General features: G+C 43.0%; 1 protein-coding gene across 3 annotated transcripts in view; it reads left to right on the top strand.

Annotated features, from left to right (window-relative positions):
- ENTREP3 (endosomal transmembrane epsin interactor 3) overlaps window positions 1-24,976 on the top strand; it is a 99,897-nt gene that overhangs the window by 62,173 nt on the left and 12,748 nt on the right. The window contains exons 2-9 of one of the 3 annotated variants that reach the window (XM_085637647.1): window positions 1,567-1,623; window positions 2,453-2,617; window positions 3,500-3,622; window positions 11,985-12,092; window positions 14,781-14,941; window positions 15,952-16,051; window positions 19,070-19,160; window positions 23,732-24,328. In XM_085637647.1, the coding sequence (XP_085493773.1) occupies window positions 1,567-1,623; window positions 2,453-2,617; window positions 3,500-3,622; window positions 11,985-12,092; window positions 14,781-14,941; window positions 15,952-16,051; window positions 19,070-19,160; window positions 23,732-24,328 (1,402 nt within the window). Of the gene's footprint in view, window positions 1-1,566; window positions 1,624-2,452; window positions 2,618-3,493; window positions 3,623-11,984; window positions 12,093-14,780; window positions 14,942-15,951; window positions 16,052-19,069; window positions 19,161-23,731; window positions 24,329-24,976 lie in introns of all 3 variants that reach the window. The other 2 variants (XM_085637646.1, XM_085637648.1) reach the window with 2 other exon arrangements.

The following is a 24,976-nucleotide window of genomic DNA, read 5'->3' as shown; positions in this document are numbered from 1 at the left end:
TGAAAATGCTTACTTGATTTATTTGTACTGCCTCAAATCTTATGTGTTTGTAATGAGTGCCCATATAGATGTCTGGTCCTAAATGTTTTTAAATATCTCAACTATCTTTTAATCCTTTTCATGTATGGTTTTTTTAAACATTTTAACAGTACTATAATTGTTCAATTTTATGTACCTTTTATGGAGATTTTCTCCGAAATAAAGTTATATTGACTTGACTTGACTTGTTTCACCTAGCCGTGGATTGGGGTTGAGCCTGCAGAGCAGCGCGACAGCCATTACATTGTTCGAAGTGCCTTCGATGATCACTCTAGTGACTTTCAGTCCCTGACCATGACTTCGCTTTAGATCTAGGCAAAATTTCAATTACACAGGCATAACCTTCGCCGTGAAATTACACACCTTTCAGGGCAAAAAAATTGTGTGAGCATATGGGAACAACGTGAATGACCACAATGCAAACAACATGTTGTTTGAGGCACTTGTGTTTTTTGCACTATTTCTTAAGTGTAAACCTGTAGTCAAAATGGATGTTAGGATGCATTTTGCACGAAAATGTAGTGCTCAATTTTTGAATTTTGCAAAACAAGGCATTCTTTTTTCCGAAATTTTACATAATTACGCAAAAGCAAATTCAGAAAATTTCACACACTTCTACTTTGCACTTGACATGAATTCTTCCTAACTTGCTATACCTTCTCCACCCTTCAATTTTCAACTTTGTACTTTATGCACAACTCGTAAAGGCCCTCATGTAGTAATCTACCACCACAGTATCTCCACGCTGACTTTGGGTGCTACACGACTGCTCCTGCTTCTGCTCTCTCATTCCTAGGACACGTCTAGATTAGGAAGATTCCTGTGTAAGGAATTGGATTGAAAGGGCCAGGGAGATATAGAACTAGTAGCAGAGCAAAACACACATTTTAGTGCAAAAGAGCCAACTTTCATATTCCTCTTACTTGTATTCTCAAGTCTGTCATAATGGACCATTTTGATCAAGCTGTTGAAATAGTTTGTTTTGTTCCCAAAATTTCCCTTTAATAGAGACATCTTGATGCCAGGGTCTCGAAAAGATAATGTTTAACAGACAAAAGTGGTTCCCAGCTGCCAAATTGTCTTAAAACTCCAGGATTTGTATCCCCAGCTTGTGAGTGAGTGTTGAGGTGGCTGCTATTTTGGACTGTTAGGTTCTTGGAGGTGTGATAGAGACCAACATTCCTAAGTAGAAAATAGATCCTACATTGAGGTGCTTGGTGAGGAGTGTGAGAAAAAGAGGAATTTGACGGCTGCTTAAATATGTTTTTGTTTGCAAAAGAATTTTTCATCTCCTGTGTAAGGAGTTAAAATGAAAGATAAGCAAGTACTTAAGACATGCAACTTACTGACAGATTGTTAAGTTAAAGAAACCCTGGGTACCACAATTAAGTGTCTCTGAGTCATTAAATGTCATCAATAAATGTGTTCCTATAATTTGATCTTGCATGCCCTTGCCTGAAACTCTTCCACCTCCATCAAGACTCTCTTTGTTCCATGCCATGATACCTGTTCTTGCTCTACCTACAGTTGGCGCTCTCTGGACTGATCGGAGTTGTGTCCTGGAAGCGTCCTTTCACACTCATGGTAAGAGTCACTACTTGGCGTACTTATGCAAGTAATGCCCAATGACCAAAGATGACCAGTATGAAGTGCATCAGCAACCACAGAAAACCCACATGCCTGGGATTGTTTGAGGCATTCGTGATATGTCAATTGTTGATTGGTTTTGTCTTCCTCTGCTTTTGCTGTCTGTGTCACATTTGTACATGAATGGTGCATGGTTGAGGAGCATGTAAAATGGTCTCTATCTCCTCATTCTTCAACATTTGGATCCATGATCATCCTGGTGACTCCGGTGGCTTTACGTGGACTAAATTTAGCATCAGTCTTGGGCACAAAGTACAATATGCAGTATATGATCTGAGGATATCTATTTATTTGAATGCAATTTTAAGTCTGTTCAGTGGGATACACTTTCAGAACCCAGCCTTGGCTGCAAAGTTTATGGAGGAGACTGTTGGGAGAACTCTGTTTCTTTTGTAAAACACAATAATGTAGCACTACAAAAAGCATTTTTTTGCCCGCTGTAGTTTCCAAGCAGAGTTGATGTTCATGTCATTGAATGTTAAAGTGAACCAATGCTTTTGTTTTCAAGGAGATATCGTTTACACTGTGAGCAGTTTGAGGCATTTTGAAGTCAGAAGCAGCCTATCGTTGACTATTGCAGAGTAATTCTTACCTCATCATAAGCCTGGCTAAAGAAACTACACTTGTGGACTTGATAGAAATATTACAGAGCTTCTATGTGTTATATGAGAAAAGATTATTTGTTTATCCCATTGAGTAGCGAGGAACACCTTGATCTTGTAGACACCCCAGTAGTGAGTCGGTCTCTCTCGGTCTCTCTCGCCAGATAACATTCTTCACCCTGCTGTCTGCCCTGTGCGTGATGTTGAGTCTGGCCGGATCCATCCTGTCCTGCCAGAATGCCCAGCTGGTGAGATCATTTGACCTGTGCCAACGTGTGAAGAGTTCCTACACTCAATACAGTCGGATACAGTCTGATGCCTTCTTACAGGTTTGCATTTCTGTATGGGTACAGCTCAAGGTCCCCTCGCTATACTTCTATACCCAGAACCACGCTTTATTCACTGGGGTTTTATGAGTCCTAGATTTCCCAATACACGATAAGGTGTACTCAACCATGTACATTGGTATAAAGGGTAAGAAGAGGTTTATCAGGAGTGTAGATGTCGTACGAATGTAGTATTTCAAGCAAACTTTGTCACTCTGCAAAAACATAGTCTTGTAATCTTCTAACTTGTAACTTAAAGCATAGGTTTGAGGATGGTAGGAGAATAGTGTACTTTTGGGGAGTAGCTGAACAAATTGAATATGTTTTGTGTGTGTGGCACAAAACAAGCTCCTAGGTTCGAAATTCTGAATTGCATTAAAATCCCAGGAATGCATTCATGAGGTCAAAAATGCATATAGTAGACTGCAATGCAATGTTTTTTTTCGGTGTGCAGTATTGCGCTTTGGTGGTGGACTATGACTAAATGAGTTTATGATTACATCAAAAACTGTCAGGCTGGTAATATTGAAGCCATAATATCAACGGGTTACAATATTGTGATAAGAATATCGAAAGACAAACTATCAAAAGGTAATTTTATAAAGGTTTTCCATACCAAGCTCCACATATACGCATCTTGGTGATATTTCTATATTTCCTATATGTGACCTGTCAATATTTTGGCTTGGATATTCCGTACTACAGTTGTCGAATACCAGATGAGGGTAAGCTGAAAAGACTGTCTAGTTGCTTTTTGTAATGTTTATCTACTCCAATGTGAGAACCAGGCCGTAGTACACCTGGTATATATTTTGCATTCAATAGCCCCTGCCTCCTTGTTTCATTTTGTCTCTTCTTTCCGCTCTATCCCACCACGAGGAGAAGGACTGGTGTGTGTGCTGCCAGGCCCAAACTGAGCCGGCTCATTCCACGACGTGCAAGAAAGACGAGGAAATGATCACTATGTACCCGAACCCCGAGTGCAAGGCCATCCGTGGCACCCTAAAGGTGAGTTCATAGACCTGTTTTACTCAGGGGAGTGGACAATGGAGGTGGACACCAAGCATTGGTGGTGTTCAAGTGGAACCTTTACCATTATCCAGAAAGATTCCATAAAAGGCCCAGGTTTTCACATCTAGTAATATACGCCTTAGTGTTGATAATCCTTTGCTGAATATACTGGACCTTTGTTTCCTGTCCTATGGTGTTTGCTTGGTCTCTGTCCTAGGAATAGCTCCTGTTTGATGTTCTAGTTTGCTTCCATAGTCTGTGATTCAGGAAAACTGCCCTGTTGGGATATATCTGTTTTCTCAATATAGTGATATTTCTGTCTGTCTTGAGATATTTCCTTGTTTACTCTTTCCAAGTATATCCCCACCCCTTCTTAATACTGAAATGTTACTTGGCTGTGTCTGTGCCATTGTCACTGCTGGGATATGCGTCTGACCCTCCTTCTTGAGATATTTGAGTGCTCCTAAATTCTTGGAATATAAACCCTTTCCGCCATTCCTTGGCTATTCACCGGCCGTCTGGTTTCTAGGATATTTGTTCTTTTCCTTAATTCCTATGATTTAGTCCTGTTTTTTGTTTAATATGGTACTCCCTATATCTGTCTCTCCTTCTCTGTATGCTGGCATTCTCCTCTTCTCTTTTTCTTGAATATTCCCTTGTTGCCTTCTGGGATGTTGACCCGCACTCTCAATCCTGGTCGAGCCTCTGTCTCGCTTTCTGCGATATCCTCTTATCGATGTGAGCTGTGATATTGTTTCATTTTCTCAGTTCAGCATTTTCCGTATTCCTGGAGCATGTTCGGTTAGTTTTGCTTTTTTTATTTTCCTGATGCTATGCTAAAGTTGATGTCTGCATACACTCGATGATTTGTTTGCATTACTCTCTACACGCCTAATGATGCTGAATCCATGTGGCTGACTGTTTGCAGACAGTGCTGTGCCACGTATCACCCTGTCCTTACACAGAGCTATGTTTATTTTATCCTCTCGTCGCCTGGAGTTCTGTTGGTATGTGTCTCTCTGTACTCCTGACGTGCTCTGTTCATGTTATTGTGCACTTACGGTATGCTGTGTCAGCGTTACTCTCACTGCTCATACATGTGTTCACACTGTGCGTTACGTTGTACTCCTGTTGTACTATGTACATGTTACTTTCCATTCTCACACCATGATGTGTCTACATAGCTGGCTGTACTCACGTGATACTGGGTTCACATTGCTAGATTTACTCACAATGTTCAGGTTTCTGTCAGAGTGATTTTGGAGATTCATAATCTAGGAATTTAGTAATTTTATCAGAGACAACTTTTTTTGTATAGATCAGAGACAATCACAATTTTGTGTCTAACATTATTTTAGGCAAATGTAGCATTCAATCCTAGACAGCAAATATCTTTCTTTTGTAAAACTACCATTGACACAATACTGAGAATTAATAGCTAAACATAGTTTGAATAAATAGAGAGTTTAACAGTTTGGATTTTGCAGAGTACCTTAAGACGTAAGAAAATGTAGATGTACATGTCAACCGCACTATAAAACATGATGTACATGCCGCTTTGGATTATGCATGAGTGCCACTAGCACAATAAATCCGAATTAATTTCAAATTTGAAAAAAGAACCCAGAATCAAGGGCCTATTTCAAATGAAGCTATACAAAACCTACCAACATGGCCTAGGCATTTGTATTTCACTTTATTCAGTGTTTTATTTCGGTGTTTCTCAGGATTCACCACTGCAGTGAAAGAGAGGATGTCACTCACAGGGTATCTTATGTACATTAATGATAAAACCCAGAGCTACAAGCCTATTCTTGGCATTGATTCCTGAAAAGTAGTGTTAAGTAGGGTAGAGTAGACCACAGCTTCTCACAGGAAAACCCTTGTGATTCAGGCCTTAGTTATTTATTGACAAGCACACTGCTCTTAGCTCATTTTTGTCGATGGTTCCTTGAAAGATGCTGAGTCTGTTAAATCAACCCCATTGATAGTCTGAAATCTCTGACTTAATCACAGGACACTATTGAAGGCCTCTTAGAAAAGGACCACAGAGTCACTGTTCTGTGTACGCGATTCTTTTATTCAATATACTTTTGAAAAGCATACATTTAAGACTTAAATGGCACAAACCACCCGGTCACCAGACTCTAATCGGTAGTTATTAACACTATGATTATTCACCACACCTTCTGGGTCATATTCTCCTTCTCAGACTCAGTCATATTCATTCAGCTCGCAAGAAAATCCACAAATGAAATGCAAGTCGGCAATCTTCCACACCATTATCTAAAACATCATATCTTGATTGCAAAAGATCATATGTCTAAGTGGTCTCTGATTTTAGCTGTGTTCACGTTGCTGTGTTTACTAACCTTGTGCTGTCTACACCTTTCTCTGTGTACACACACTATGCTGTGTTCACCTTGCTGTATGTCCTCACGCTGTGCTGTCTACACCTTTCTCTGTTTACTCACACTGTGCTGTGTTCACCTTGCTGTGTACTCACACTTTGCTGTTTTCACCTTGCTGTGTGTACTGACCCTGTGCTGTCTTCACCTTGCTGTGTGTACTCGCACTTTGCTGTCTTTACCTTGCTGTGTGTACTTGCACTGTGCTGTCTACACCTTTCTCTATGTACTGACACTGTGCTGTATTCATCTTGCTGTGTGTACTCACTGTGCTGTGTTCATTTTACTCTGTGTACTCACACTTTGCTGTCTTCACCTTGCTCTGTGTACTCACACTGTGCTGTTTTCACCTTGCTCTGTGTACTCACACTTTGCTGTCTTCACCTTGCGCTGTGTACCCACACTATGCCGTCTTCACCTTGCTCTGTGTACTCACACTGTGCAGTCTTCACTTTACTTGTTCTACTCATACCAGGCAACACTCCTGTTAATTGTGATACTCACACTGTGCTGTTTTCATCTTGCTGTCTGTACTAACACCCTGCTCTGTTAACCTTATTGTCACTACTTACACTGGGCTATGTTGCACCTGCTACAGTACACAGTGCTCTCTTCACCTTGATAGCTGTATTCGTAGCATGCGGTATTCATGTTCTTGGTACTCGCGCTGTGCCATATTTACCTTGCTTTCTGTGATCACACTGTGCTGTGTTCACCTTGCTCCTACCGCACTGTGCTCATGTTGTTCTTTGTACTCACATTGTCCTCTGTTCATCTGCTGTAAGCAATCACACTATTTTCCTCTCACCTTTCTGACATTGCTCTGTTCACCTTGCTGTCTCTACTTGTACCGTGCTGGGTTCACACTGCAGGGCTCGAAAAATCCACTCGCCCACTGGCATTGTCCAGTAAGATTTATTCAGGACAAGGTACTTTTAGGGACTACCCCCCACCCCTTCTGGCTAGTTGAAAATCCTCTAATGTCAGGGAAAACAAGCTTACTTTTGACCTGGGTCTCTGAAAGCAGAGAAAAAGTGACAGCATAACAAGATCTAAAGGCATCTTTATTGCTCACAAAGTGAAAGAAGCAATAAAAATGCAATTGCATCTTGTTAATCTTGTCATATTTCCTGGCTTCAGAGACAGAGGTCAAAAGTCAGCTTATCGTATGACATTTTTTTTCTTTCTGTGACTTAAGTTAGAGGATTTTGTAAAGTGAACTGTGTGAAAATTGAACTATGCAACGCATGTTGATTGAAAGGCTGTAAGATGTCGGGCTGTTTACTAACACAACACTGAAATAGCTAAGTGAACTGTTCAAACATTTCAAATATATTTCACTAGTTATGAAGACCCATTTTTGTAATTCTGTGGTGAAAAAAATATTTATATAGGATCAAAACTAATCAGAAAACTTTGCATGCTGTTGTGCAAATTTTAAATATTGTTACTGAAACCCAATTTCCAAAAATTGTTTATGTGCTATCATCGGTAAAACTACCTGTTAGTGGGAAAGTTTTGTGGCCACTCCAATGGAAAATATGCCATCTGTAACACCACATCCTGCTTTGGTGTATATAAAAAGTGAGTTTTTAAACATGAACTGTGAATTATTACTGCTCCTGCCCAGATGACAATGCCAGGAATCATGTGTACCCTATATATGGGCTTGATCGTTGTTATACATGGAGCAAACATTTAGTCTAGTAAATAAAAAGAGTCTTTTCTACAGCAGAAATAGTGAGCTTGCATATTTGAAGGTGCTCTGTTATGTGATAATAAAGACAAAGGTGGTTCCATAAGACAAAGTATTTGCCTAAGATCACACAATTTGAGACCAGTTCACAGGTTAAGTACATTACAGTTAGGTCGAGTAGATTATTAAAGTTACTAGCCCTACAGGTCTAGTAACATGTTTATGATTTTTCGAGCCCTGCACTGCTGTCTGTACTCACACTGCTCTCTGTTTATCTTGCTGTCAGTACTCACATACTGTGTTCACCGTGCTGTGTGTACACACACTTTGCTCTTAGACCTTGCTCTTAGTACTAATACACTGGGGTTCACACTGCATTGTGTTCACCTTGTTGTGTGTACGTGCACTGTACCTCAGTTCACCTTGCAGCCTATATTTGCACAATGCTGTGTTCACCTTGTTGTCTCTACTCACACAATGCTATGTTCACCTTGCTGTTTGTACTCACATTGTGCTATTTTTGATAAGGTGATGTTACAACGCATGCTATTACATCACATGCCATTGCAACGCAAACTTTTACTCTGACTTTCTGTCGGGGGGGGGGCGCAGGAAGTTGGAATATATTAATTTTCTATTCCTACTCCAGTGTGTGCAATAGTAAGGAAGGTGTTGGAGTTAAATCCAACACCTTCTACCCACTGCTGCACACCTTTTGCGTTGCAACGACATGCGATGTAAAGGCATGCGTTGTAACAGTTTTGTTGTAAAGGCTGTCTCCCGCTGTTTTCGCCTTGCTAGCTGTACTCACACTGTACTCTGTTCACCTTCCATTCTGTACTCATACTGTTCTATATTCACCTTGTATTATGTACTCACACTGTACTGGGTTTACCTTGCTGTCAGTACTCCCACTTTTCTGTATTCGCCTTGCTGTCAGTACTCAAACTTCGCTGTTCATCTTGCTGTGTGTACTCACACTTCGTTGTATTCACTTTGCTATCAGTACTCCTAGTGTGCTGCGTTCACCTTATTGTCAGTACTCACACTGCTACGTTCACTGTGATGTCTATACTCACACTGTCTGTGCTCACACTGTGCTTTGTTCACCTTGGTGGTAGTACTCACACTGTGCTGTATTTGCCTTGGTGTCAGTACTCAAAGTTTGCTGTATTCATCTTGCTGTGTGTACTCACACTACGCTGCATGCATATTGTCTTAGTACTCATACTGCACTGTGTTCACCTTGTCAGTACTCACAGTTCGCTGTGTTCACCTTGCTCTCAGTACTCACACTTTGCTCTATTCACCTTGGTGCCAGTACTTAAAGTTTGCTGTTATCATCTTGCTGTGTGTAATCACACTGCGCTGTATTCACCTTGCTCTCAGCACTTATACTGTGCTGCGTTCACCTTGTTGTCAGTACTCACAGTTTGCCTTGCTCTCAGTACTCATACTGTGCTGTGTTCACTTTGTTGTCAGTACTCACACGGTGCTGTGTTCATCTTGCTCTCTGTACTCAGCCGGTGTGGTGTTCAACTTGCTGTCACTATTCTTACTGTGCAGTACTGTTGTGGTTCTTGGTACTTATTCCCTTCTGCATTCACCTTGTGGTCTTTACTCACACTGTGCTGTGTCCACCTTGCTGTCTATATTCACACTGTGCTGTGTCCAAATCGCTGTCTGTATTCACACTGTGTTCTGTTCACCTCACTGTCTTTATGGACACTGTGCTGTGTTTGCCTCGCTCTCTGTATTTACACTGTGCTGTGTTTGCCTCGCTCTCAGTAGTCACACTGTGCTGTTTTCAGCTTGCTGTCTGTAGTCACACTCTGCTTTTTTCAGCTCGCTGAATGTAATCCCACTGTGATGTGTAAAGCTTGTTGTTTGTATTCACACTGGGCCTTACTGGGCTGTGTTCACCTTGAATAAATGACTCAATGTTGCATTTATAAAGCGGACTGTTGCTCCCAGAGTAGCATTATGGTGCTGCGCGGAGAAAACGGAGATCATTACAGCAAACTGATGTGAACAAGCAATCACTGAATAAGTGTGTGACACAATGAGTCATGGGCTGCAAAGATCCAGGTCTTTAGATGTTTTCTTAAAATGGAATCAGATTCAGTGAATCTCAGGTGACTAGGGAGTTGGTTCCAAGCCTTGGACCCCAAGGCAGCAAAGGATTTACCTCCTTTGGTTTTGCGTCTAAAGGTAGGGGGCTTGAGAAGATTTGCAGCTGAGGGTCTCAGGGTACAAGAAGTGGTATACTGAGTGAATGTAGAAATTAAGTATTTTGGCCCTACTGCTCTGAAGGTGAGCTGGAGGATTTTAAAGAGGACCCCCTTATGCACTGGCAACCACTGTAGGACTTTAAATGCTGCTGATCCGATGAACGATGTGGCAGTTTTAGCACCGGCCTTATGCACTGGCAACCACTGTAGGACTTTAAATGCTGCTGATCCGATGAACGATGTGGCAGTTTTAGCACCGGCCTTATGCACTGGCAACCACTGTAGGACTTTAAATGCTGCTGATCCGATGAACGATGTGGCAGTTTTAGCACCGGCCTGGCAGCAGTATGTTGTACCACTTGCAGTTTCTAAATGGTTTGTTTAGTGGCACCTGCGTATAAGCTATTACAATAGTCCAGTCTGGACATTATTAATGCAAAGGCCACTGTCTTTCTTGCTGCAAAAGGGAGGTAATTAAATAATTTGTTTCAATAATTTAGTTACATTGTAGCACGTCCTTTCCACTGCAAGGGCTTGCGGGCGAAAAGATAGAAAGACATCAAATCTCACTCCAAGGTTTTTTACTACCTCAATTGTAATGGGGGCGGCGGTACCGAGTTCGGCCACCACAGCAACGGCTCAAAGGAGTTGGTTTTTTCCAGCAGCATGATCTCCGTCTTGTCAGTGTTACATTTTAAGTGGTTGGATTGGATCCACCAGATAACTTCAGTTAGGCAAAGTTTGAAGTTGAGTTCAGAGCTGATGAAAGCTTTAGCTTTATCTAAATCCCAAATTAGCTGCGTACCGTCAGCATAAGATGTTGTTTCAATTGCAAAAGAGGAGTAGCAGTAGTATATCATGAAAGATGGTATCAAATGCAGCTAATCAATCAATCAATCAATCAATCAATCAATCAATCAATCAATCACTCAATCAGGGAATGATTGTGTTCAGCTCATTGTCTGTATTCACACTGTGCTGTGTTCACCTTGCTGTCTGTATTCAACTGTGCTGTGTCCACCTCACTCTCTGTAGTCACACTGTGTTGTGCTCACCTCGTCTGTATTCACAATGTGCTGTGTTCACCACCCACTGTGTATTCACTCTGTGCTGTGTTTGCCTGACTCTCTCTATTCACATTGCACTGTGTTTACCTTGCTGTCTGTCTTCGTACTATGCTGTGTCCACCTCGCTCTCTGTAGTCACACTGTGTTGTGTCCCTCTGTATTCACACTGTGCTGTGCCCACCTCTCTCTCTGTATTCACACAGTGCTGTGTTCAGCTCATTGTCTGTATTCACACTGTGCTGTGTTCACCTTGCTGTCTGTATTCATACTGTGCTGTGATCGCTTTGCTCTCTGTATTCACATTGGGCTGTGTTCACTTTGCTGTCTGTATTCTTACTGTGCTGTGTCCACCTTTCTCTCTGTAGTCACACTGTGTTGTGTCCTTCTGTATTCACACTGTACTATGTCTGCCTTACTCTATGTATTCACACTGTGCTGAATGTTTACCTCGTGTGGTGTTCACCTCGCTGTCTTTATTTACACTGTGCTGTGTTCACCTTGTTCTCTGTAGTCACACTGTGCTGTGTTCAGCTCATTGTTTGTATTCACACTGTGCTGTACTCAGCTCAGTGACTGTATTCACACTGTGCTGTGCCCATCTCGCCCTCTGTATTCACAATGTGTTGTGTCCAACTCGCTGCCTGTATTTACTCTGTGCTCTGTTTAGCTCGTTGTCTGTATTCACACTGTGCTGTGTTCACCTCGCTGTCTGTAGTCACACTGTGCTGTATTCAGCTCATTGTCTGTAGCCACACTGTCTTGTGTTGAGCTTGTTGTCTGTACGCACACTGTGCTGTGTCCACCTCAGTCTCTGTAGTCACACTGTGCTGTGTCCACCTCGGTCTCTGTATTCACACTGTGCTGTGTCCACCTCAGTCTCTGTAGTCACACTGTGCTGTGTTCACCTCAGTCTCTGTATTCACACTGTGCTGTGTTCACCTTGCTCCCGGTATCTAGGACCTCCTGTTCAGTGTTTGTGGTCTCACCATACTCTCCACCATCATCTGCACCCTGTCGGCTGTTATCTGCTGCATCCAGATCTTCTCTCTGGATATCATTCATGTTGTAAGTGTTCACCACTTACTGCGATGCTCGTGGCCCCTGCTGAACAATCATGCCTCCCACAACTGCTCACTAACCTGTTAATCCCTCTATTCTCCTTAACCACAATGCCTGCTGGACACCCCTGCTCACCACTCTACTCCTTGTGCTTACCTGCTCCACCCTACTTTCACCACTGCTGACAACTTCACTCGCCACTCCAAGGCAACCTTTGTCACCGGTTCTACTCATCCAGCACCACCCCTGCCCAGCACTTTCCTGCTTGCCACTGCTCCAGAAACAAGGCCATAGCACTTATCTGACCTGCATCAAACACCATTCCTCAACTTCTTGCCACTGAGCCTGGTTTCTCTCATAAGATCTGCTTATGACTGCTCTTTGCCTTCACAACACCTGTTTTATGCAATTGTTTCTACTTACTGTCTCCACTCCTGTTTAATCACTCTTCTTCCAATGGTCTCCACCGCACCTGCCTCCTATAACCACCTCTACTCCCTGTCTCCACCACGGTTCAAGCACTCTTCTTCCTGTGGTCCCTGACTGCACTTGCTTCCTATAGCCACCTCTACTCACTGTCTCCACCGCGGTTCGACCACACTTACCTCCTATAACTATCTCTACTCACTGTCCCCACTGCGGTTCAATTACTCTTCTTCCAATGGTCCTCCACCGCACTTGCCTCCAATAAGCACTCTACTCACTGTCTCCACTGCGGTTCAATCACTCTTCTTCCTGTGGTCCCTGACTGCACTTGCCTCCAATAGCCATCTCTACTCACGGTCTCCATCGCGGTTCAATCACTCTTCTTCCAATGGTCCTCGACAACACTTACCTCCTATAACCATCTCTACTCACTATCTCCACTGCGGTCCAAGCGCTCTTCTTCCTATTGTCCTCCACCTACCTCCTATAACCACCTCTACTCACTGTCTCCACAGCGGTCCAAGCACTCTTCTTCCTATGGTCCTCCACTTACCTCCTATAACCACCTCTACTCACTGTCTCCACTGCGGTTCAGGCACTCTTCTTCCTATGGTCCTCCACCGCACCTGTCTCCTATAACCACCTCTGCTCACTGTCTCCACCACGGTTCAAGCACTCTTCTTCCTGTGGTCCCTGACTGCACTTGCTTCCTATAGCCACCTCTATTCACTGTCTCCACCGCGGTTCAATCACTCTTCTTCCAATGGTCCTCGACCACACTTACCTCCTATAACTATCTCTACTCACTGTCTCCACTGCGGTTCAATCACTCTTCTTCCTGTGGTCCCTGACTGCACTTGCCTCCAATAGCCATCTCTACTCACGGTCTCCACCGCGGTTCAATCACTCTTCTTCCAATGGTCCTCGACAACACTTACCTCCTATAACCATCTCTACTCACTATCTCCACGGCGGTCCAAGCGCTCTTCTTCCTATTGTCCTCCACCTACCTCCTATAACCACCTCTACTCACTGTCTCCACAGCGGTCCAAGCACTCTTCTTCCTATGGTCCTCCACTTACCTCCTATAACCACCTCTACTCACTGTCTCCACCATGGTTCAATCACTCTTCTTCCTGTGGTACCTGACTGCACTTTCCTCCTATAGCCACCTCTACTCACTGTCTCCACCGCGGTTCAATCACTCTTCTTCCTGTGGTCCCTGACTGCACTTGCCTCCTATAGCCACCTCTACTCACTGTCTCCACCATGGTACAATCACTCTTCTTCCTATGGTCCTTCACATACCTTCTATAACCATCTCTACTCATTGTCTCCACCGCGGTTCAATCAATCTTCTTCCTGTGGTCCTCCACCGCACTTGCCTCCTATAACCATCTCTACTCACTGTCTCCACTGCAGTTCAATCACTCTTCCTGTGATCTTCGACCACACTTGTCTCCAATAACCATCTGTACTCACTGTCTCCGCAGCGGTCCAAGCACTCTTCTTTCTATGGTCCTCTACCTCCTATAACCACCTCTACTCACTGTCTCCACCGCGGTTCAATCACTCTTCTTCCTATGGTTCTACACCGCACCGGCCTCCTATAACCACCTCTACTCACTGTCTCCACTGCGGTTCAATCATGCTTCTTCCTGTGGTCCTCCACCGCACTTGCCTCCTATAACCATCTATACTCACTGTCTGTGCAACGGTCCAAGCACTCTTCTTTCTATGGTCCTCTACCTCCTATAACCACCTCTACTCACTGTCTCCACTGCGGTTCAATCACTCCTCTTCCTATGGTTCTACACCACACCTGCCTCCTATAACCCCCTCTACTCACTGTCGCCACTGCGGTTCAATCACTCTTCTTCCTATGGTTCTACACCACACCTGCCTCCTATAACCCCCTCTACTCACTGTCGCCACTGCGGTTTAATCACTCTTCTTCCTATGGTTCTACACCACACCTGCCTCCTATAACCCCCTCTACTCACTGTCTCCACTCCTGCTCAGCACGCGTGTTCCTTTCGTCCCCTACCAATACTACCCATAAGCACACCTACTTACATCCCCACTCCTGTTCAAGCACACTTGTTCCTCTGATCCTGTACCCTGCATGTGACTCCTTCCCACCAGTGTACTTACCACTTCCTTTGGTAACCCTCCTTGATGGCATGTTACAAGGGTCCCCCCCATGTTCTTGCTTCTTTGGTGGGGAGGTGTTGGTGAGATAACCCATTTCTCTTCCTACCTCATCAGCTTGTGCCACAGAGAACGACCTCTGTCAATCTTGAGTGTATCTCGCCTCACGAGACCTTCCTGCACAGCATCCTGGACTTCGAGGAGTTTGTCCCCCCAGTACCTCCACCGCCCTACTATCCCCCGGAATACACCTGCAGCTCGGAGACGGATGCACAGAGGTGTGTATAAAGGAGGCTTTGCGTGGATTTTCTTTTTAGGGTTGACAAGAATTGTAAATCAGAGTTGCATCATGCATGCCTATGAGAGCTGAAGTTGCCATGCATGTGCCCGAGTGTATGTGAAGCCCTTCATCACTCACGCCTACAGTACACCCTCCCAAGTGTTCTACATTTCCTATTATGAACAGTCCAGGAAAAAGTATTCTATCTTTATGCAGTATTGTCATGTTGTATGATAAACCCTTTTGTTCACAAGACGAAGGCCATCACCAAGACTCCAGTGGCACGCTTCATCCTGAGCTCCTCCTTACACTGTGTAGGTAAAACAAAATGGCTGCAGGGGAATAATTTGGTCCATATATGAGGTCAAATATGGAGTGACATAAGGTGTAAAGCCAAAGGAGGGTATAGTAAGTTTCCTCATAAGGGAACATATGAGGAAATAAGCAGTGGTAAAGCCAGTAGTTTTGTATTGCTTTTTGAGTCCCTACTGAAACGTTCAAAAAGCCTGCTGCAGTGAAAAACACAGAACAGTTGCTTTCTGTCAACAAATTATCTGTAAAATAAAGAATTTAATGTGTGATGATTCGGAGCACTTTTCAGATGTAAAATAGTCCCTCGTGCATTGCAATGAAATCAATCCCTAGGGGATGGAATGGAACACTAAAAAGCCAGTAGATGATGTGAAACACAAATATTCAAATGGGTTGGGACCAAAGTTTATTTTAGCATTTGGTAAAAACTGATCTTCAACCACTGCACTCAAACCAGACCTAGGAAAATAATGCGACATGGGTTGCGCAAGTGATAAGTCTCACAGGTAATGTGGGTAATTCACTAGATTTGTAAGAGAGTTTGGATGCCCCCAGGATATTATGCTTTGGGTGCTGACACGCATGGGTTTCCGAGTGGCAGGCACATACAGCGCAAGGGTGAAGCCATCTCACTATGGATCTAATAAGAGAAGAGCGCGTTCTGATTTCTTGTGATCTCTACACTTTCTTCCACAGCATAACCTATAATGGATCGATGGACAGCCCGATTCCTCTGCACCCTACAGACTTCCCTCCATCATATGAGAGCGTCATGGGAATCAGAGGAGACAGCCAGGTAAAGAGACACAAAGGGAACAGCCAGGTAACAAGACTCAAAAAGACTCAAAAGAGATTGGGTGAGCCTCGAAAGGGACAGTCACACAGTGGGAATCTGGGTAGAAGGAGACAGCCATGCAGTCGGAGACTGCCAGGTAGAGGCATTTAGGAGATAGACAGTTAACAAGTCTGATAGAAGACAGCAATGGAACTCAGCCAGCCAGATAAGAAGGCGCAGATAAGACTGGTAGATTAGAAGACCTGGAGGAGAAAGTCATGCGAAAACACTGAGAGGAGTGCCATGTAAGAATATCTGGGCAACAAGGCGCATAGCCGACAGCTAGGAAATGGGGCTTGGATGAGATACCCGATGAAGGCACTCAGAGGGGACAGCCAGGTCACAAGACTCAGATCTGTAAAGAGCCCAAGGAGACAGTCACACAGTGTGAATCAAATGGGTTTACAGAGACAGCTGGACAAAGTAACTGATAGGAAAGATAACGCTAACAAGGCTCACAGTGCACAGAAGAATCATCAGGGAACAAGACTAAAGAGAGACCGCTAGTTAAAGAAGAGTTGAAAGACATAACTAAGTAAAGGCATTAAGAGAGGAGATAGTCTTGTTACCAAAGTCCAAGAAGTCTGCAAGGTGACAGGACTCAGAGAGGTTAGTCTGGTAATTGGACTCAGAAGAGACAGTCACAAGAAGGGGCCAGAGGAGACGGCCAGGTGATGGGGCTTATTAGAGACAACCACTTAATGTGGCACGGATATAGAAGTTAATGAGGCTAGGAGAAGAAAATGGGTAGAAGGACACAGTGGAGACAGCCACACAATAGGACTCTGAAGAGACTGGTTGGAATGGATCTCATTAGAGATGGACAGATGACCAGGCAGAGATGTGATAAGATCTCAGCTCCCTACAGGAGTGAAGCAATGCAATACTGTGACTTTGACAGCACGGCTGGTGATTTCACACTCAGTAGAAAAAAAGGAAGGACTATGAGAACGCATGTTGGCCCCTGGAATGCCCAGACCTCTCCTGGTCCCTGTGAGAGTACTGTTTATGAGTGTGGTGTACAGGTGGCTGTGCAGGATGATTCTGGTGTAATGTTGGTTGCACTGGTTGGCTTTCATGTGCTGTGCTGATTGGTTGTAGGGCACGTGCTATGAACTGCATCATCAGTAGTAAAGACCCCGATGTGACCCTGAATATATGGGTGACAGTGACAGAATGCAAGGTTTGACACTCTGTTAGAACGGAGCAAGCGATAAGAGTAAGAGAACACAGGGCGTGACAGTGAGCTGGAAATTAGGGTGCAGTGATGTTGGGAATCGTATCCTGAGAGGGAGTTGGACATAGGGAAGTGAAAGAGGTCTCACAGTTCAAGCGACAGCGACATTTCATTGAAACAGGTGACTGCACTGTTGCAGGTGGCCCCACAGTGAAGTCAGATGGATCCCTGTATGTCTTACAGCTGAGCGACAAACAGCAGAAACAAATATGTCAAAAGAAATGCCAAGGTGAGGCAAGGATGAAGTTGCAGTGTGAGAGTGGTAGTCATCGGACACTGAGGGTAAAAATGAGATAGAGACATCAGTCCGGCCGGGGAACAACCTTTACAACGCAACTTGTACAACGCACTACCATTACAACGAAACTGTTACAACGCGAGTGCATTGACAACGCAGGACATTACAACGCAAGTCTTTACATCGACTTGCACTAGATGGCGTGCTAACATTAAAAATAGTGTAGTTTACTATCCCAACACCTTCCCTACTGTTATGTGGACTGGAGTTGGAATAGTAAATTACACTTTTTTAATGTTAGCACGCCATCTAGTGCAAGTCGATGTAAAGACTTGCGTTGTAATGTCCTGCGTTGTCAATGCACTCGCGTTGTAAAACTTTCGTTGTAACAGCATGCGTTGTAACAGCATGCGTTGTAACGTCATACATCAGTCCGGCCTCCTACCTAGGACGCTACGGTCTTGGTACCTTGCTACCCAGGTGGATCTGTCCTGGGCTTCCAGGGCTTTAGGCTTCACCCCCAAGCTACATCATCAGCTGCTCTTGTGCTGCTCGTGTGGTCTTGGGCTGCTGAGTGCTCTGCTGTGGTTTGGGAGTGATTACGCAGGAAGCATTAGAGGCTCCAATTTTCCTAAAATGGAACTTAGCCTTTGGACGAGACTTTTAACCCAAGAGACATAGCAGAAGATGACTTCACTGGCACGGCATGGAGGTCATTGCAGTGAAAGAAGTGAGTCTTTGGACAAAGACTCAATATGTTATACTTTTGGTATCACAACACCTAGTTGCCGATCCTAAGCAACAAATCTTATGATGTGTGTGTGCTTGGTGGGGGGTGGGGAAGGGCGGTATATTGTTAGTAATCAGTGGCAAGAGCAGTTTATGTGTGGCTATGGAGGATAGAACAGGTCGATGCTGCCTTTGTCTCTTGCTGTTTATTTGTATTTGAAGAATGACAGCTCTCATTTTGCTGTGAACTGGGGGATGTGAGGGGAGTGCAGCTCTGTTAGGGCGTAAGACATAGGTTGCCACATCTGCAACCTCTGTAGGTGGTTTGAATAGGTGTGCGAGTTGAGAGGTGTGGACAGTCTTCAATTGTTTGCTGGACCAATGGTCTGGAATTGCAATTGTGAATTATGTATTATTGGATGCACTGGAATGAATTCAAACAATGTTGTAGGAAATATTTTTGAAGCATAGGAGGAATTGGTACAATAAATGCAGTCTGTTTGCCTGACAAAAAGTGAAATCATGGATGTGTTGGACATTAGATTGGCAAAATTCTGGGTTTCATTTTGGGCGTATAGAATCTGATCAAGAGCAGCAAGGGTGGGCGCTGATATATGATACAAGACACCTAATGCTAAAGTGGCGTTCTGCTCCATTGAAACAACTATTCACCGATTGTCTACCTCCAGCACCTAGAGATGATCGATGCATGCAATGTCATCATTCATTCATTCATTTAATCAAAGCTTCATCTTGCTTGCTTGGTCTGCTGCAGGCCACCCTGAATGCGTTGGATACCCAGGCACAAGAGGGATCCAGGACAAGTCCATGCAATGGGGTGAGCTCGACACTCCTCAGTGGAGAAGGTATGACGTCTCTTACCAGCACCATTCTCAACGTGGAATATGAAGGTGGTGGGAAGATGTAAGGGTGGGAAGAGAGTGAAGAAGTTGAGAGTGAGAAGAAGGAAGGAATGAAGAGGGGGCACGTAAAAGAGAGATACCATTAAAATAATTATGGTCGCCTATTTATTAAATTGACTCGTGAATTTATAGAAAATGGCACTTGAAAGTTTGCTGTTAAGGTGCTCATGAGCTCACAGTTATGTGATGTGTGCATGTATGGAAATGTTCACAATGCCGGAACTTGTGAGTTAAACATAAAATGAATACTCTTAAGCCATTGATTAAGAGTTTAGCACATTGGCTTTCAAGCATTTACCTCAAAGAGTCTAGTGATCTTAACCAAATGATATTTTTGACGTTAGTGTGTTGATAGTCTAAGTTCAGTATGTTGACACTCATGAGTTTCTCAAGTTGATGCATGTGATTGTAAGATATTAATGTAGTTGAGTTTGATCATAACATGTGTTCAACATTTTACCATCATTTAAAAAAATTAATTACCCTGTTTCCATTGTTGAGTTTAAACTGCGATGCTTGTCTCTAAAGTTAATATCTCAATTATTTTTGGGTATCTCAGTTATGTCTTTACTGTCATTCCGTCTACCTCGTTGCATTTCTTTCTTTAAATCACGGTGATTCCACCTTCCCGTAGACTCCAGCTATCTTAAAATACTTACTCTCAATATGACTACAATCTAAAAATAAAAACGGGAGTAGGAGGCATCAAAAGGTTTTAACAAGTTTCAGTTTATTTCTTCACTAACAAGTTCAATTATATCTGCTGTATATCAGCAATTGAAATGTCATATTTGATTTATAATTTCATCAATATGACTACAATCTAAAAATAAAAACGGGAGTAGGAGGCATCAAAAGGTTTTAACAAGTTTCAGTTTATTTCTTCACTAACAAGTTCAATTATATCTGCTGTATATCAGCAATTGAAATGTCATATTTGATTTATAATTTCAAATTCTCTTTTGGTTGATTTTTACCAACAACAAATCTCTCGTAAATTGCCTGCAAACACGTTTAACTGACTGCAAGCATGTCGCTTCATCATGACAGAGAACAGTAGATCCTTGAATTGATAATCAAATTAATCCAGAGTTCATCTACATACACTGATGTCAATTGAATGAATAGAAATACCATAGAAATATATATATATATAATGTTGAACAGATAGATCTTCATGATTCCAAATATAATATTCTGTTGGATTAAACATGTTAGTGAATTTATGAGGTTGTAGACAAGAACACAAGGTTATCTAACAATCAAGCTATTAAGCGCAGACCTATCAGTTAGAATCTTGAATATTTTGTTACTTCGTGGATAGAAATGTTAATGAATTTTGGATTTTGCTTTTGATAAATGATTTATTATTTTTAGCTAGTATGATTTCCCAATTTCTCAATGATTCACAGTGAAAATATTTGAAGTTAATGTTGTTTTATACAATGATGTGAATGTAGTTTATTAATACTTTGCAAATACTTTTAAGGAGTGGTATATGTGATTTTGAAATGAAACCATAGCCCAGTTTACGGACCGATCAACAGTTAGTTCTACTTAAATCTTATTTTGTATTCATTCTATAGGTATTGGTATATAAAATGAACTCTGGTTTAACATGATGAATAATATGATTATCAATTCAAGGATGTAAGGGTTCGTGAATGTACTCTTCTTTGCCCTGACAAAGCAACGTTGTTAAAGTCGCAAAACATCCATTGGCAGACAATTAATAAGAGAGAATTGTGTTTGGCAGACACTATACAAAAGAGAATTGTGATTTCTAAATTACATCAGAATTTTCAGTATGGAGATACAGCAGGTATAATTGAACTTGTTAGTGAAGAAATAAATTGGAAATCTGAAAAAAACAAATTTGGTGCATCCTACTTCGTTTTTAATTTTTGTGTTGTGACCTGTACTGACAGCGTGAAGGACTTGGCACTGCCTAAGAAGAGCACTTTTGGCATGGGTCCAAGTCAATGTAAACCCAACACGACTAGTTTGCCCTCTCCCTTTATGCGGCAGAGGCATATGTGTCTCCACCATTCCTCTTGTGTAATTACCTAGTCCTCTGTTGAGGAAGAAGGATTAATATAAAGAGTTTTCCAGTAAGTAATTGATGCATTGCCTCATCAACCCTTTTCCTTGTCTCTGTCATTCATTATATCATGAGGATATACATAAGCCCTGTATTATGACTTTGAATATAGGGCAAAAACAGCCATCCCTCTAAGAGCAGCTACACAGATGAATGTAATGGATCCTATAAGTACTACATCAGTACAGAGAACACCACCTTAGATCTCCAAACTCCAGAGCTCTCAGTTCGCTGCAAAGTTTGAAGTGGTTGCCTATATGATAGATCTACAGATATCCTTCAGAGAGACCCTCTGAGCCTCGGTCCAGCACACAACTGGATGTATAGAGAGAAAACCCTTGAAAAACCTCCTGGATGAGCCACCTACACCCAGTCGATGGCCACGGAAATGATGGGCTGAACCCACCTACCCATAGTGGCTGTCAAAAGTTTTCAGATCACACCAGGCAGGAACAAGATTAATAAATGGCTCACTATGTTGGACAAACTCTGCAGTTGAGTTAAAGTAAGTTACTACAGACCTGTGACCTCCAGAAGATTTATACTAGCAACCTCTGATCATGGATCTGGAAGAATTTGGGCAGAATAATGTATTGCTTCCTGAGAATTTCAGAGGATGTCTTGGAGACTAGTCTATGGCCATGATTTAAAAGCTTTGGGGCAGGCAAAATGCACAAATACCTATCATTAAGCAAAATGTTCATGATTAAATTTAATTAATGCTCTTAAGTGTCAGAATCGTAGTAGTCGCCAGAAATAAAAGCCTAAACTTAAGGTGCATTTCTTGTCCGGCACGTCGAGAACTGGAAGCGGATTCTTTGCGCTCCGAATTTCGGTGATCGTTTTGACGGCACCGTCCCTTGACTCATGACTGCTCAACTTCTAAGAATTAATATCGAACAGACGAAGATTGAAGTCCATTTAATTCATCAGATGTGACACTAGGATTGATTAATTAATTTTTCGAACTTTCTAAGAATTAATATCGAACAGACGAAGATCGAAGTCCATTGAATTCATCAGATGTGACACTAGGATTGATTAATTAATTTTTCGAACTTTCAGGCTGACATTTAGACTATTGTCCTGAGGAAGACCCGCCATTGATGCGTACAAACTCACACATTAATCTAGGGTCGAAACGTCGACGTTGTTCATCAGATTGGTCCATGCAATTTCATCATTTCAAAAACAGAAGATATATACTGTGGTGACATATGCAATTTACTTTGGATCAACTTCATTCAAAACACATATTTGTTGAACTTTAGGTTTATTCAGTTTGATGTAATGTATGTCAATTGTCATGTCATTATGCACTGTTGGTCATTATATACGTTGTGATTTATATGTTTTTTGGTCAGTCCTGTACAGTATTAATATATATGTGGATTTAAATACAGTTTAAAAAGGAAATTGATCTCTCAGTTTTTTCAAATTAATTATCTCTATATGTGTGTGTATGAAAGTGATTAAGCATAAAAATCCAATATTTATTTAAAACATTTAATGTCATTTAAACTGAGCGTATTCCCAACAGAACCAATATTTTTGCTTTATATACACACCCAGGTTCTGAGGGTCACTGGGTTACCCCATTACTCTTAATGGTAAACTTAAGGTGTGACACCATTACCTCTAGGAGGGGCTCAAATCAAGCCCCCCGCCAGGCAACTGCAGTCTATCTAGAGGTAGAAGTAGCCTTTACTTGTCGCTGGACTAAATCAGAACCCCTCAGAAGACTGCGGGCATGCCGTTCTGCTCATTGTAGGCCCATAGGACTCTCTAAAAGCCTAACAACTGCTGATAGCACAATCATATTGTAGTGTACTACCCCCAAGCAAACATGGACGTCGGTTGTGACCATCACACCAAGACTTTGAGGAAGCTCATTGGTGTCCATTGTTCTTATCATGAGTCTTACATTTGTAAACTGGATGTGACATCTGAGCTCCCCCACCCAATCTGCTAAGAGACCCTTTCTTTGGATCACTTTGTATTCAACCACTTTACTGAGAATGGAAGTCTCCTGAAAATCACAGAACAGGGGATGTGAGGGAAATGTGGGGCCACCTGGAAGACTCATTCCTTCTTCACCCTCATTGGACACAAAGCAAATGATCACAATCATCAATGCCACATCTTACCTGATCTAAAGCACGAAAAAGGCACACTATCTCCATGTTCACGGCTCCTCCTGAAATACCAACATGAGTGTACAGGTGGAATTACCCTCATGATGTGATGAAAGACTAGAGCAAGGAAGAGGGTTGAGGAGATAATTCTCTTATTTGAAACCTGTTTATCCATTTATTTCACATGTCCATTTTGGTATAATACATGATGCCGGTGTGTTTACCTCATGAAGTGTGTGTGTTGATGTGTTGATGCTCATAGGCTTCCCTTCTTTCAGTGTCCATGGACAGCGCCTCCTTGGTCATGTCAGAGATTGTTGATATCCCGGATGACAGTAGCCCCTCTGAGGACTCATGCCTGTTGGACATGCAGGGATCCATCCGATCTGTGGACTACGTTCTCTTCCGGTCCATCCAGCGGAGCCGCGCAGACTACTGCCTCAGCGTGGACTGCGTGCAGTGTGGGCACCACCTGCGCAGCCCTACCTTCGGCCTCCAAGGACCCTTCGAGGAAACCCTAGCTCCTAGGGCAAGAGGAGAGCGGTCGTATTCATGCTCCACGCCCGGCGAACGCAATGACACTCTGCCCCAGGTGGGAGGAGCTGAAACCCGCAGCTGCAACCGCTTAGAGAGCATTGCACACTCTATTGGACCCTGTTTCCCAGAGGTGCGTGTGAAGGGTAAAAACTCTGCTAGAGTGACACGGGATAGAGGCCAAACCTGCCCCCACCATGGTGCTTCCTGCCAGGCTTCACAATGCCCGCAGCGTAGGTACAGTGAGCTGTCCCAGCCTCGCACACCAGTTGGAGCTACGGCTCCCCGAAAACTCCAGAAGTCACACAGTGACCCAGGCATCTCCATGACTGACGAAGCTGGTAAGTGAGACAGATATGTGTGAGGATTGTTGCATGGCAATACCAGCTCATGAATGCATGTGTGTGTGGTGTGAGTAAATATATTTAAAGTTATGCCCCGCGCTTAAAGGCAAGCAGTGATAAAGCCTATATGTCTGGGTGTAACGTGCTAATGCATGCAATGTTAGCATATTAGAACGACACACACTGTAGGGAGTTAGCAGGTTCAGATAGAAAAGGGATAGAGTTATAACATAGTCCCTCATGAAGTTTGGTGCAAACACTGGGGTGGAGGTGGAAGGGTGCGCCTAAACAGCCAATAGCATTAGGTGAGAGATGAATAGTTGACTGGGTTGAGCCAAAAAGCTGAGGCCCAGATTTACTAAGCCCTTGGGTTGTCATTGTGTCATGCAAGGCTACGCAAGGGCTTAGATGATATTTACTAAATTACGCAAAGCCACCTTGCATGGCTTTACATGGCTTAGCAAATCCAGAGTAACGCAAGGAACTCAAATTGCTACTTTGAGTTACTCTTAATTGGGAAGTCGTTCCATGTGCGTAGTGTGAGCGTTCCCAAGCATCCTCCCATGGATTGTGGTGCATTCCCAGATTTACTAAGTGTCAAGATGCTACGCCATCCCAACAGAGTCGTAATAAGGAGTAAAATCC

Source organism: Triturus cristatus, chromosome 12 (genome assembly GCF_964204655.1).
Source record: "Triturus cristatus chromosome 12, aTriCri1.1, whole genome shotgun sequence".
Lineage (NCBI taxonomy): Eukaryota > Metazoa > Chordata > Amphibia > Caudata > Salamandridae > Triturus > Triturus cristatus.
This window is presented reverse-complemented; position numbering and strand designations above follow the sequence as displayed.